The sequence below is a fragment of the Ixodes scapularis genome, unplaced genomic scaffold (assembly GCF_016920785.2).
Source record: "Ixodes scapularis isolate PalLabHiFi unplaced genomic scaffold, ASM1692078v2 PGA_scaffold2__306_contigs__length_199485367, whole genome shotgun sequence".
NCBI lineage: Eukaryota > Metazoa > Arthropoda > Arachnida > Ixodida > Ixodidae > Ixodes > Ixodes scapularis.
In genome coordinates, this window is record NW_024609857.1 from 68,896,239 (window position 1) to 68,909,158 (window position 12,920).

Below are 12,920 nucleotides of genomic sequence, written 5' to 3' on the forward strand. Positions count from 1 at the left end.
TGTATTTATTGCACCTTTGCACCGCCATGCGTAAGTATCAGAAGAAATCGCTTCCATTATCGAGGTGCATGTCCCGGACAAGCTGGTGAAATTCCCCGTACGTTGCCCGGGACTGGAGCAGAAACCGAACCCACTCACGTGGCTCCCTCCGTCAGGAACGAACGAGCATCGCTGCGGACGCCCTTGCCACAAGTGCCCAGTCCACATCGTTTCTTGCTTCTGCTATATATCTATCAACACACTGCAAGAACAGTGTCCGCAGCACATCATTGCTGCCAGAATCAGGCCAGTCCGGCGGGATCAGGGCCAGGGGTGAGGTTCTCGCCGGAGTAGCCATGCTGGGACGAGAAGCGAGCACCATCGCTTTCGCATCATCCAGTGTTGCCTGAGTATGCCAATTGCTAGGGGCTGAAGCTGGGCCCTTTTAGCGTTCCACTATTGGTTGTTGACGCGCCTACTACGCGACTACGTACGACATGAACAGCATGTCTTAGTGGTTGCCATAGCAACTGTCGTCCTACCGTAAAATACCGCGTAATCGCCCCCCTCGTGTAAGCGCCCCCTCCCTTTTTCCGCACATTTCGCATTTCCCTAAACTACCAAGTAAGTGCCCCCCCCCCCCTCCCCCTTTTTCCGCTGCCGGTGGCCCCGAAAAAAGTTTCGTTCTGGAAGTTTTGTCTTTATGTGTAGCCAGGGATCCAATCCAATCCAATCCAAAAGTAAACGTGAACCACGTGAACCTTTTGTTCGCCATTTTGTTGTTTGACGGCGCCGGAACCAGTCGCGTTACTGCGTGCGCTATGCACTCGTACACTGTGCAAAAGAAGATAGAGGTCGTCCAGTGTCACAGGCTGAAGGGCAAGAACGTGCATCGGACATCGCGTCAGTTCAAGCTTCATCGCAAGAGAATCCGCGAATGGGACAAGAAGTATGAAGTGCTTCTCCAACAGAACTTCGGAAAGTCAAAGTTACGACGCAAGTTGGGAAACGGAGCCCCTGTTTTCAGCGAGGAAGTGGACGACGCGCTTTTTGAATTTCTTGAGTGCGAAAGAAGTGCTGGACGCACCGTCAGCAACAGGCTCCTTTCTGAAGAAGCTGTGACGCTAGCAAATAACCTACAGCTGGGCAATTTTGTGGCCTCCAGTATGTATTTAAAAAGGTGGAAGGCGCGGTTCGGTGTTTCGATGCGGCAAGCAACTAATGAGAGCCAAAAAGTGCCCGAGGACTGCGCGGAGGAGACGCAAGCATTCCGTGCTGCAATCGGCTCTCTGCAAAGTCGCCACAACCTGACTTTATTCAACATAGCGAATATGGATCAAACAATGGTCCGAATGGACACTCCGGCGAACCGGACCAACAACCTCGTGGGAGAAAGTACTGTCCGGATTACAAACACCGGCTGTGCCAGGTGGGGTTTCACGGTTGCCTTAGCAGCCTGCGGCTCTGGTCACAAGCTCCCGGCGTTTATCATCTTGAAGGAGCCGAGCGGAAAAATTCCAGCAAAGGCCTTCATGAGCGTTCATGTACCAGGTGAGAACAACATTTCGCTTGCTATTTTGCCACCGAGAGAAATAGTATAATGCATTATGAGCTCGCGTTAAATACAATGTCTTTTTTTTTTTGTTTCATCTTTAGCGAATTGCCGCGTGACCGCTTCTAAAAATGGCTGGATGACTTCGGAGAAGTTCAAGGAGTGGCTGACCAAGGTATGGGGCCCTAACACTGACGACGTACGGCGGCTCCTGGTGTTGGACCAGGCGCCAATACACAAGACCCAAGCGGCAAAAGATGAAATTCAGGAATGCGACACTGACATCGTGTTTGTGCCAGCCGGTTGCACCAGCCTTCTTCAACCTGCCGACGTCTTTTGGAACAAGCCGTTTAAGGCCAATCTTCGGAGAACCTGGAAGGCCTTTATGCGGAAGGGAGAGAAAACGCCGAAGGGAAACCTGCGGAAACCATCACGGCAGGATGTGCTGGACTTTGTGGCTGAGGCGTGGGCTGCCGTCCCAGAGGAAACCGTGGAGCGCTCGTTCAAGGGCTGCGGCATTACGAACGCGCTCGACGGGTCCGAGGACGGTGAGCTGCACAATCGGCTCGCTGACATCGGCGCCGTGGTCCCGGAAGACCGCGACGAGCTGAGGGATGAGTGTGTGGACCTGGTTTTTGGGTCAGATTCTGAGGAATCCTTCGATGGTTTCGACAGCGAATAAAAGGATAAAGTTCGCAAGGAAACTGTCTACGGAAATCATTTTTGCTAAGACTGGAGTCTAGATTGCATACTTTTAGTGGCCGCCATTTTCTTTATCCGCCATCTTGAATATTGGAGCGGAACCGAGGAAGGGCCCCCCCCATATTTTGGTTGAATTATCTCTTGAGTTGGGGGGGCGCTTTCTCGGTATTTTACGGTAAGTGGTTGTAAGAGGTTTCAAGAAGTTTTAGCGCACTCGGTCTAAGTCGGTCGCAAGAGTGTGAACGGGCCTTCACTTTTACCAGTGAAAACGGGTAGAAATAAATAGCAAAAGGAATACTGGCAAACTGGTGAACGGGAAAATGAAGCAGAAAAGAACACGAGCCAAATACCACTGATAGCCGAGGTCAGTAGTCGTAAATCCATATCTGAATCCATAGTACCTTGGCTACTGTAGTGACCAACGTTTATAGATACTTCTCCAGTTCCCGAACTGCCCCTCTCCAGGCGGGCGCGACCGATCCCTAGGGACTGCGAGGGCGCTGCGATGGAAGCTTGCGCGTGTGTGCCGGCCAGGCCAGCTCCGGTTACGTGGTTGGGCTTGCATTTTCCCCTGCTGTTCCCGCTGTTTGTTACGTGATCTGTTGGTTTTCTGCCCTTCGAGTGTGTGATTGCTTTCGACGGTTTGTGATACGACGTTCGTTGTGACGTGACGACTGCATGCAGCTGTTATAATGCCTACGTGCTTCGTACCCGGTTGTACCAGCGGGTACAAAAGCAACCCGCAGAAACGACACTATTTTGCGCCGCCTCGTGATCCGCAGCTTCTCGGAAGGTGGACGAGAGCGATCCCTCGCGCAGACAAAGTATTGACTAAGACGTGCAAGGTCTGTGACGTACACTTCCAGGAGGCATTGCAACAGGCCTAAGTGTCTACCGGCGTCTTAAGGTACCTGGTTTTGCTAACAGTGTTGGAACAGAAAAGTTTACTTCCCTTCTGAATGACCTTTTTGACATTTTAAATGTCAAAGTTCCTGAAGCTGGAATAAAGAAAGGATCGCCCAGAATAAAGGTAAGCAAAGAGACATATGTTCCTCTCTTATGATCTTTAGAGCCAGGCACTCAAGCATCATTGAAAAAAAAAAAGAACTGGTGCTGCTTCACAAATTATTTTGCCTTGTCGTCCAGGCCAGAGTGCCAAATGACCTGTCGCACCGCCTTTTTTGTTCTTGCAGTTTCTGGAAAGGTTCCTGGAAATGATGAACCAAACCGAAGCAAAAAAGACAATCAAGCTCTTTGCGTCTCAGCAGACTACTGAGTCTCTTCGTGTAACACTGATGTCTGGTGCATCTTTAATCAGCTTTCTACATGAGAGAGGTGTCAACTACGTCTTGACGGCAAGCTTGAATCAGGACCCACTTGAGGTAATTTGACTTTCGCATTAATTTTTCTGGAGCTTTGAAACCTATTGTATCATTTTATTGCTTTTTCAGAGGTTTTTCGGGCTTGTGAGGTCTTTTGGAGGAGACTAAGATCACCCCACGGTGACGAAGTTCAGCCAGCTATTTCGCTTGCTTTCCCTCTACACCCCTGTCAAGGTAGCTGTCAAAGGAAACTGCGAGGGAGGCAGCGACCGTGTTCTGCTCAGTACATTTGAGAGTCTCGGGGAAAAACGAAGCGAGGCACTTTTGCAGAAAAGTGCACTGAAAAAACATGTTTGGGACCAGCTTATGTCCATACCTCTCAATGATATGCCTAACAGTGGTAATGACCATATGTACAATGCTCCTACACCAGAAAAAACAGCTCTTTACTATTTAGCAGGGTATGTAGCCTTCAAACTAAAAAAGAATACAAGTTGCGAGAACTGTAAAAAAAAAGCTCTAGGTGTGCAAGATGATCTGCCTCCTGAGGCACTACTCGTAATTGAGCATGCCTATGCCACAGGTAGTCTGGTGTACCCGTCTGAACGGCTCTTTGCCTGCATAGGCACTGTAGAGTACATACTGAGCCGAACCTGCAAGGAAGCATGCAAGGAAGATGCTTTTGGTGATCTTTTTTGGAAGGTTTTAGATTCCCTAATGAAGAGTGGCACCAACTCTGTTGGCTGCCCACAACATCTTCATGAATTCACAGCCAAGGTTATTCACTTCTATTTGGTGACACGTATGCACTTTTTCGCACGCAAAAAGTGCCAAGAAAACGATAGTGCCATAAGGGCCCAAAGAGAAAGGAAAAAGGCCAAGCTTGTATAGTGGAACTTTAACTGTAACAGGCTCTGTTTTGCGCGTGATTTGAAGCCTTTTTTTTATTTTTTGCGAGTTAGCAAAATAAAATTGATTGTGTTACGGCTTGTGTAATGTGTTGTGAATGAGCAGTTTCTGTAGATACTTCACTAAATTGCAAGTTGAGCAAATCTTCTAAAATAGCATAGGTAAGATCAATATATTTTGTAAAACAAAAAAGAAAAAAAAAAATGCCCAGGACGGCGCGATTCCGACGCGCAGCTTTTTTTTCGCGACATTAAATCACTACGTGCGTTCTGTGAATATATAAAATAAATTCATACCGACCGCGCGAACGATCCTCGTCTCGCTCGTTTTTATTGACGACGTGAGGCAACCAAGCATAGCGACAACCGCTGCGGGCCAAGGCTGAACCGCTTGCACGTACGTATTATTTTCGGTGTTACATCATTTGCAAGTTACCTTCTGTTCAAAAACGACCGAAATTAAAATAATAGCGCGTTACTCGCGAAATCAGCCGAGATCCCGGGCTGCAGTAGGCGCGCTGAACATCGCGCGCGAGGGAGCGGCGATCGTCCTGATGGCGCAACCTTTGACCGCAGCGCTGCGGTGGCGGGGACCACGCCGGGCCGCCTCCTCCCCACAGGCGCGCCGAGGAGATACGGAACTGGAGAAGTATCTATAAACGTTGGTAGTGACCCTAGTAGTGACTATAGGAAGGACTGTAGTGAGTGTGGTCTATTGCGTTTGTGCTCACGACGATGCACGCGCTGTCGCAAATCGTAGTCCTTCATCAAATATATTGCAGCGTTTGTGCCACGACGACTTCACCAACTCCGTAATCCAGACATCACGGGAAGCAAAGGACAGATCGCGCTACAGCGTGCAAATAACTTTCCAGTGCTTCGTGCAAAAAAGGGCACTTGGGATGGCTTATTGGGTTTGCCAAGCTCGAAATCATACTGCAAAGTCAAAAGACAAAACAGGGAGCTCGACCGTGAGTTGACACTAATCAGCGAGTTCTGCATTATTCATGGTTTTCGAAGTATTCAAAGAACTGTAATACTTCGAACAGCAAGAGTGCAAAGCGAATCGAATAGCAAGCATTATTTGCGAAGTATTCAGTTTCGAATATTTTCACACCCCTACTTTATTTCACTTAGTAATATTTTACTACAGGAGGGCTATAGTTCTGCTCCTTCCTTCAGTGTGGGCAAAGCCTCTTTTGCATATCTTAGGTTGCAACAAACTAAAGTGACGAGAGGGTGCAAATGGTTCTTCCAGCACCCAGTGGGTACTTTCACAGGGCTGTTTACAAATGCTGCCAAAACAACAAAGTAGCAATATTTCTTTTTATTATGTAGAATGCTATAGATCCCAGAGTAGCGGGGGCAACATTTATATTTGGATATCAAACTATATAATGCAAATAAGAACAAGTGTTGGAGCTAGAAACGCGTGCAACTTAGGACCAATTAAAAGTTATAAGACGTTCCTGAGTTCTTGTTATTATGAATGCATTGTTGTTGGATATCAGGGACTACTTTAAACCATTTGTCATAAAATGGCTGTCTAGCATTTCAATAAAACAAATTATCGAGGGAACCGAAAAAAAATGTTTTTAGTAATGTGTAATTGGTAACCGAAACCGTAAAAATTAAAACAGTAAAAAAAACAAAATGAGACTGACATTAACAGGAAACGGTAACCGTAACCGAAATGTTAGATTTTTCCGTTTGAGTTAATGATCTCAAACCAAGACAATTTTTTTCTAAACAGAACCGCGTGCCGTCTGCAACATTGCCGCAAGCGAGTCACCTTGCGGGATGCTGATCACACCCATGGACTTCAAATAACGATCTTCCTGTCTCCTCATCAAGTCACAGATGGCCAGCGGCTCACCTCCACGGCGCACTTCTGGACTCTCTAGCGCTGAACGTTATTACAGTATATCTGAAACTACACCCAGTCTCTTCCTTGTTACCGGTTTGGTGTTACAGGCCTCTGAAATGAACCTTTGGTTTTCTGCTGCTACCAGCACCCCTTTCTGTTTGCGAATAAATGATCACCTTTGCTTGTTCATGGAAATTATATTAAAGGTTGTTATTCGCTTTTTGAAATACTGACCCTGTGTCACTTTTCCTAGTTGCAAGTGCAATAAGTGAACCTCAACACAGCAGGCCGAAGTTTGTTTCATTGCAAGCTTAGCTAGAAACAAATAAATTAAAATGTTTCATAGCCTTGCTGACCCCTAATCACCACCCCCCCTGCCCTGGCCCACTGCTACCGATCGGTTATCAAGTTCCAGACCCCCCTCCCCGGCGAAAATCCTGGGTTCGCCAATGCAGTGATCTATCACCTGAGTACACATCTCCTGCCCACAAAGACTTGTCAGGCTACGACTCGATCTACTCTCCGACCGGCCACAGAGGATTTGAGGCAAACTAAGCATGTATACATACAGGTGCGGTTCAATTGTGCCATTTTTTAATAAATTCCCATTTGCTGTGCTCCAAGTTACAAACTGGCTAAAGTTGCACTACACTGTGCCAAAAAGTGCTAATCAATCTGTAAATGGATCGTGTTCTGGAAAGATCGAAATTTCCGACTGGCAAACCAATGGGATGTAGCTATCACGGTCCAATTTACTCTATGACCTAGCACTGTGGCCACTGATTTCTGCGTCTGTAATCCGAAATCTCCAATCTTTGCATATGGTCGCTTTATGATCACTAGCGCGGTTTCCAGCCCTAGTGCTAGTCCTATGTTGCACACTGCTAGAAATGAGTCAGCACATATTTTTTTTTGCTTTGTGTGGTTGCATATAGTAAGCTAGGAACTCCTTAGTAGAAAATATGCTTACAGAAGGCTCTCAATTCTATTCATACTCATTGCAGGATTGCTGTGTTACAAGTTGTTGAGTTTTCTTCAAGTGAATAGAAAGTGGCTGGACCACCGCTGTACATTAAATTCATAAACAATGCTTCATATGATCCCATTCCAGGGACAAGCAAGGGGAGTCAAATCTATTGCCCCTGAATCCCCTCTGTGGGAGGATACATTACTAGTGAACCTAAAGACACTTCATCCCTCAAGCCGTCAATTGCAAGCGTGCAGCAGCAGCTTGACACATCAGAACCCTCGCCGCCCTTGTCACCTGCCACAGTTTCATCTCAGCATAGAAACTACACAATTTCTGTTGGCAAACGATTCAGACACAGTACGAAAACACCAGTTGCTGCTGTCTCCCGGAATATTCCACAGTGGAATTGCCGTTCAGCGATGGAAGCAGCATTTGACCTTTTGTAGAGGATTTTGTAGCAGACAAAATATTGGTTTCAAGCAGTCAGTAATGCATTTGGAGCAGATCACTTGAAAATAATCATGTGATTACATTGCTAAATTATTTCATATCTAATGGTAATTAAGGGTTCCCTCTTTGACATTGAAGCATATTACTTATCTGTCATCTTTTGTAGTAAGAATAAATAGGACGCAGAGGGAACACACAGTCTTCGTTTTAGAAATAAGGCTCAGGTAAGAGTAGCTTTCATTTACAATGGATATTAAAAAAATGTTTGAAAAATGGAGCATAATGCAACATTTCAGTTGGGATAAAGCCTCTCTCACCCTTCCCCTTTTACACCTGGCAGTTAATTTAGTCCGTAAATATAATTCCTGCAAAATGCCGGCCAAAAGCAGCATATCCGCTAGAACGTCTACAAATAAAAATATGTCACCAGACAACCTCCAAAATTTACAAACACTGAACTCAGGATCCTAATATTGTGAACTGCAAATAACCAGCCAATAATATAATGAAAACCTTACGGTTGTGCGCGCCTTAAAATTGACACGGCACTTTAGCAGCGACCGAACAAGAGTTCAGTCCAGGTTGGAGCCCTTTCGACTGACTGCTGCACGGGAATTACTTTGACTACCGTATTTATTCTAATATAGACACCTTTTTTTTTGTTTTCTGTTTGCGGCACAGCTTTTGAAAATTAGGTCAATTCACATTCAAGACCAAAGATGGTCGACCTGTAATGTAACAGGATGATTTTTGAGCAAATTGCACTAACTCATGCGCTCCCCCATGTCAGCCACTGCTCCTAGCACTCCGGTGCAAAGCGGTGAAGTGCGACGTGCGTGCGCCGGTGTGGAGTCGTGAAGGTTTATGGGTGCGGTGCAAATGCTACGGTACACTGTAGCCACGGCATGAAGGCATGTGGAAGACAGGATAATCAAGTGATATTACCAGGAGTAAAAAGCCCTGGTTCTGTGTTATTACAGTAGCCGCCATACCACATATAGCAAACTTTTCTCGAAACTTTTTAACTCCCGACACTGCCGACATCGTCTGGAAATTTAGCTGACGAAGGCGCCAGCGCGGTTGACGAGAAATATCTACACTTTGTTTGCTCTTAAGTGAAAGTGCAGGCGATGCTACGAGCCAATGGGACCAATCAAACAGCGTCAAGAGGGTCGACATCATGGCATCGATCATATAAGCCGAGACTGCAGTCAATGCCACAAGCATGAGAGCAAGTGGTCACTGCTTTGACACTTTCTTCCACAGAACGACCACAAGTGACAGAAAGGCACGTCTCAAAGCCAGGAGCACGGGCTAGCTCGTGCTTGTAGCTTTGGCTGCAGCATATCTGTACCACACAAGCTCAGCGAATGCCCCTAGTCTTGCTCTTTTAGTATGTGTGTTCGTGATTCTATGTGTTTGAGCATTCGACTGTGCTTTGAAGTAGGATGAAACAAACTATAAGGCAGGTAGACGCTGTGAAATACACATTTTGTAAAATGTTTGTTTCCTTCTACTTCTTGAAATATTAAAATGAACCAATAACAACAACAAAAGAAAATATTTGTTCCGGCCTATTTTGGTAAAATTGTGGCACAATCCTTAAAGGGGCACTGACACCCCAAAGGTCGTATTATTTTTTATTGTCTAAAACGATGCAAGTTGTAGTCATATACACGCAAAAAAAACGCATCGCAAAAAAAAAATTTCTCCGAGCACGCGCGCGCCTTTTTATTTTTGGCGTTTAAATTTCCCGCGCTAACCTCCTTGCTTCTTTCGATCGGTGACGTCAAAAATCAGGAAATTTAGAAGCTTTGTAGGCGACATTTCTATAACATTTAATAACAGCAATCGTAAAACATGTTTTTTAACGCAATTGCGAACGCACTACGACCCCTCTTTTTGAAATACCAAAAATCAGATTTCGGTGTGATGTCGCTTCCTGCATTCGCAGTGGCGTAGGCAGAGGGGGGGTTTGGGGGGTCGAAACCCCTCCCGAAATGCCAAAGCTACCCCCCCCCCCCCCTTCCCTCCCCAACGGGGCCCGCTCGCTGCCCTGCTCACGCAGTCGGTTTTGCACGAGGCACGGAGCAACGGGGTAGCACAGACCATCTCCAACTTACAGGCTTTTGGAAAAATTGTTTGTGGGGTAGAAAATGCTTAAATTAATAAAATATGCAATATTGCTTAATTCATGTTAATTGGATGGGATGCGGAACTTGATCTCAGATATATAGAGAACGGATATTTCGAAACGTTTGTGAGGTGAAGGATGGCAATTTCAACGCAAAATATGACAAACTACCCTCACTGAAATACACAGTTCAATCAAACCAATGTGAACATAATAAAACGAACACACGGTGATAATATAAAACAATGTCAGTAATGTAAGGAATAATAAATGGATAGTCAAAAAACAATCGCACTGTAAGCAACGGGTGGCGCTGCGCTCATGCACACCTTTTGTGATCAGAATTACGCGCTTTCGACTAGAAATTACCGCGAATAAATAGGTAACTGCGATTAGTGATATTAGAGCAGGTACAGAGCAGGGCTGCGAGATTTGTCATAAAAAACTACAATTACAGAGAAAGTGCTACAGCTCTTAAAAGGCAATTAGAGTGGGAGCCGCTTTCCATCAGAAGAAGACATCTTCGTTTGAAGTTTCGTCACGCAATTTACCATGATCAAACCGGGATTAATAAAGCTAAGTTTATTCAACCCCCAACTTCGTATCTAGGAGATTAGACCACTCGGAAAAAATTAGGGAATGGACAGCCCGAACCAACGTTCTGAAATATTTATTTTTTCCCAACACAATTGAAGAGTGAAACGCCCTGCCAAATGACGCCGTTTCTATCTTGTCAAATTCACTCTTCTTTGGCAGACTGTCACGTGACAGCTGGCCAGACTAACATGACTAGGAAAATGTTTTGATCCTCGCGATGCGAATTTCGAGTGATTACTGGGCCTGATACTGTTGTATGTTTAGTTGTTCCTACTTCGATTATTTTAATACTCTTTGAACGAAGTTGATAAAACTACATCTGTGTGTGTGTGTTTTTTTTTTTTTATTACTTACTCCTGCGTCACGCGGCAAGCGAGTTATTTAATTTCGCTGTTAGCACGTCTTTTTCCTCAGCTGATTCTTTTATCTGGCACGTGCCTGTAATGCGAGTCACCGATGTTTCTTTTATCATATTCTGGGCTTGCTTTTGATTGAGTGTGTTTTCCGGTAGGCTTGCGTTATTTCTTGTTTTTTTGGTACGTATGCACGTGTGTATTTCTACCCTCACAACTATGTACCCCCCCCCCCCCCCCCCCGCAAAAATGCCTTCGGGCGCTGCGGGATAACCCGAAATAAATAAATAAATAAATAAATAAATATAATGCAATTTACAGGTTCTCTTTCATCCCATTTAAGCCAAGCGCCTACACAATAAAATGAAGCCGCCTGCGTCCACGGAAAAAATATCCTGGACGTCTTCCGCTTGAACTTTAATGTCGCGGTGAACATTCAAAAACGCTATACTTTGTTTCAGCTTAGGCCCAGACGTAGCCGATGCTACAAGCGCGAGCGTCCCTGCCACGCACGCGCGCCCGTGCAGTGCAAGCACTGTTCAGCGCCACATGTTCACGCCTGTAGCATCGGCTGCGTCTGGAATTAAGCAGAAACGAAGCATAGACCGAGCAGTCGCTCACTCGAAGTGGACGCTCTTAGGTATGTTTTCAACCGTCGTAGTGAAGAGAACGAGCGCTCAGCTTCCGCCGTTGTTAAGGGCAGAGCAACTAGAATCTCGAGGAGACGATGGACGTTCTGAAATAGTGCCTCTGGACAGAGGGCGATGTGACGGGCGCTTCACGTTTCTCCCTCTTGCATTGGATTGGACGCTTAAAATTTCCCTATTTTTCGCGAAGTTTCCCTCACTTTGCAAAAATCGTCGCTCACAGATGCGATGAAGTCCGTCTTGCTTTCTGCTTTGTATGTCAAGGTGGCATGCGATGCAATTCCTTATTACTATTAGCTTAATCTCTTCGCTGCACGGAACATCATAAACTTGAAGACACAAGCCTTCATATTCTCACTACGCACAGGCGTAAGGCTAGTCAAGTTCCTTGCCACGTTCGGCGCGTAGTTTCTTTGTGTTGCGTCATGTCATTTCTCCGAGTTTCGGAACAATGAATTCGGACTGATGACTTCTTCTTACCCCGAGGATATGCTGTGGCTGCCTTTGGACCATGCTGGAAGATAAAACGGCCTAGCTAGCAAAGAAATCACTCTTTTTCCTTCGGCATCTGGTTCTGTACCACGAATTTCTTAAACCTTTAATAGATAATAACCTTTGGTTGTGTGATTGTTCAGAATTACCTTCGCCCTAAATATGGGACCCTGGTTTTTGTGCGTGGTCGGTTGCTCAAAGTTTTCAGTGTCAAAAAAAGATTTTTTTGCTGTTTAATTTTTTTTGTGTGTGTGTGTGAAAGTATAGCTATTTTTGTGTTTTCTCTGGCCTTCACGCGTTGGTATTGCGGTGATAATTCGAAAAAGCAAAGGGAGTTTTGTGTTGTGAGAAAGCGTTTAAAGTTGGTAGGCCGCAATTACGACGACTGTAGAACAGTGAGCCACCCCGCCCGTATTCCTGTAAATGAAGCCTGCTCCGTTCTTAAAAATGGCAATGCAGCGTTACCCGTTTTTTTTTAACAGCGTCTCCCTAATCTTTGCCTGAGCGTCCGTGTCGGCGAGCTCACCCCTCCGTCATTGACCGGGGGGGGGGGGGGGGGGGGGGGGGGGGGGGGGGGAGGGGGAGATACCGTAGGACCCCTCCCGAAATAAAATCCTGGCTACGCCACTGTGTATTTGTATCCTCCCTCGGAAAACTTGGTGGCGCTAACGGCGAGACGGGGACAGTACGGCTCTGGATGGGGAAGAAACCGGTTTTTTCCCCGCGCCGGCTTCTATCCCGCCTGCTCACCTCCTCCTCGCCTCGGGTTGCTGTGGCAACGGCGGAGGTCCCAAAGAAAGTCGAGTCACAGGAGACCGCAAAATTTGACTCACTGCACTGGCGCAGATCACGCGGGAACTTCAAATTCGGCATTTGTAAATTGTTTTTTTAATTAAGAAATACTGAATTCCCAAGTTTCGAAATTTGAGGGCAATGTCCCGGCATCG

At 46.0% G+C, this 12,920-nt stretch overlaps 1 protein-coding gene across 1 annotated transcript; it reads left to right on the forward strand.

The window, feature by feature from the left end:
* The first annotated feature begins 709 nt into the window (after positions 1-709).
* LOC121836515 lies at positions 710-1,580 on the forward strand. Its single transcript, XM_042291429.1, has one exon. The coding sequence runs from the start codon at positions 801-803 to the stop codon at positions 1,578-1,580; it is 780 nt and encodes a 259-aa protein (XP_042147363.1). The 5' UTR covers positions 710-800.
* Positions 1,581-12,920: the final 11,340 nt, after the last annotated feature.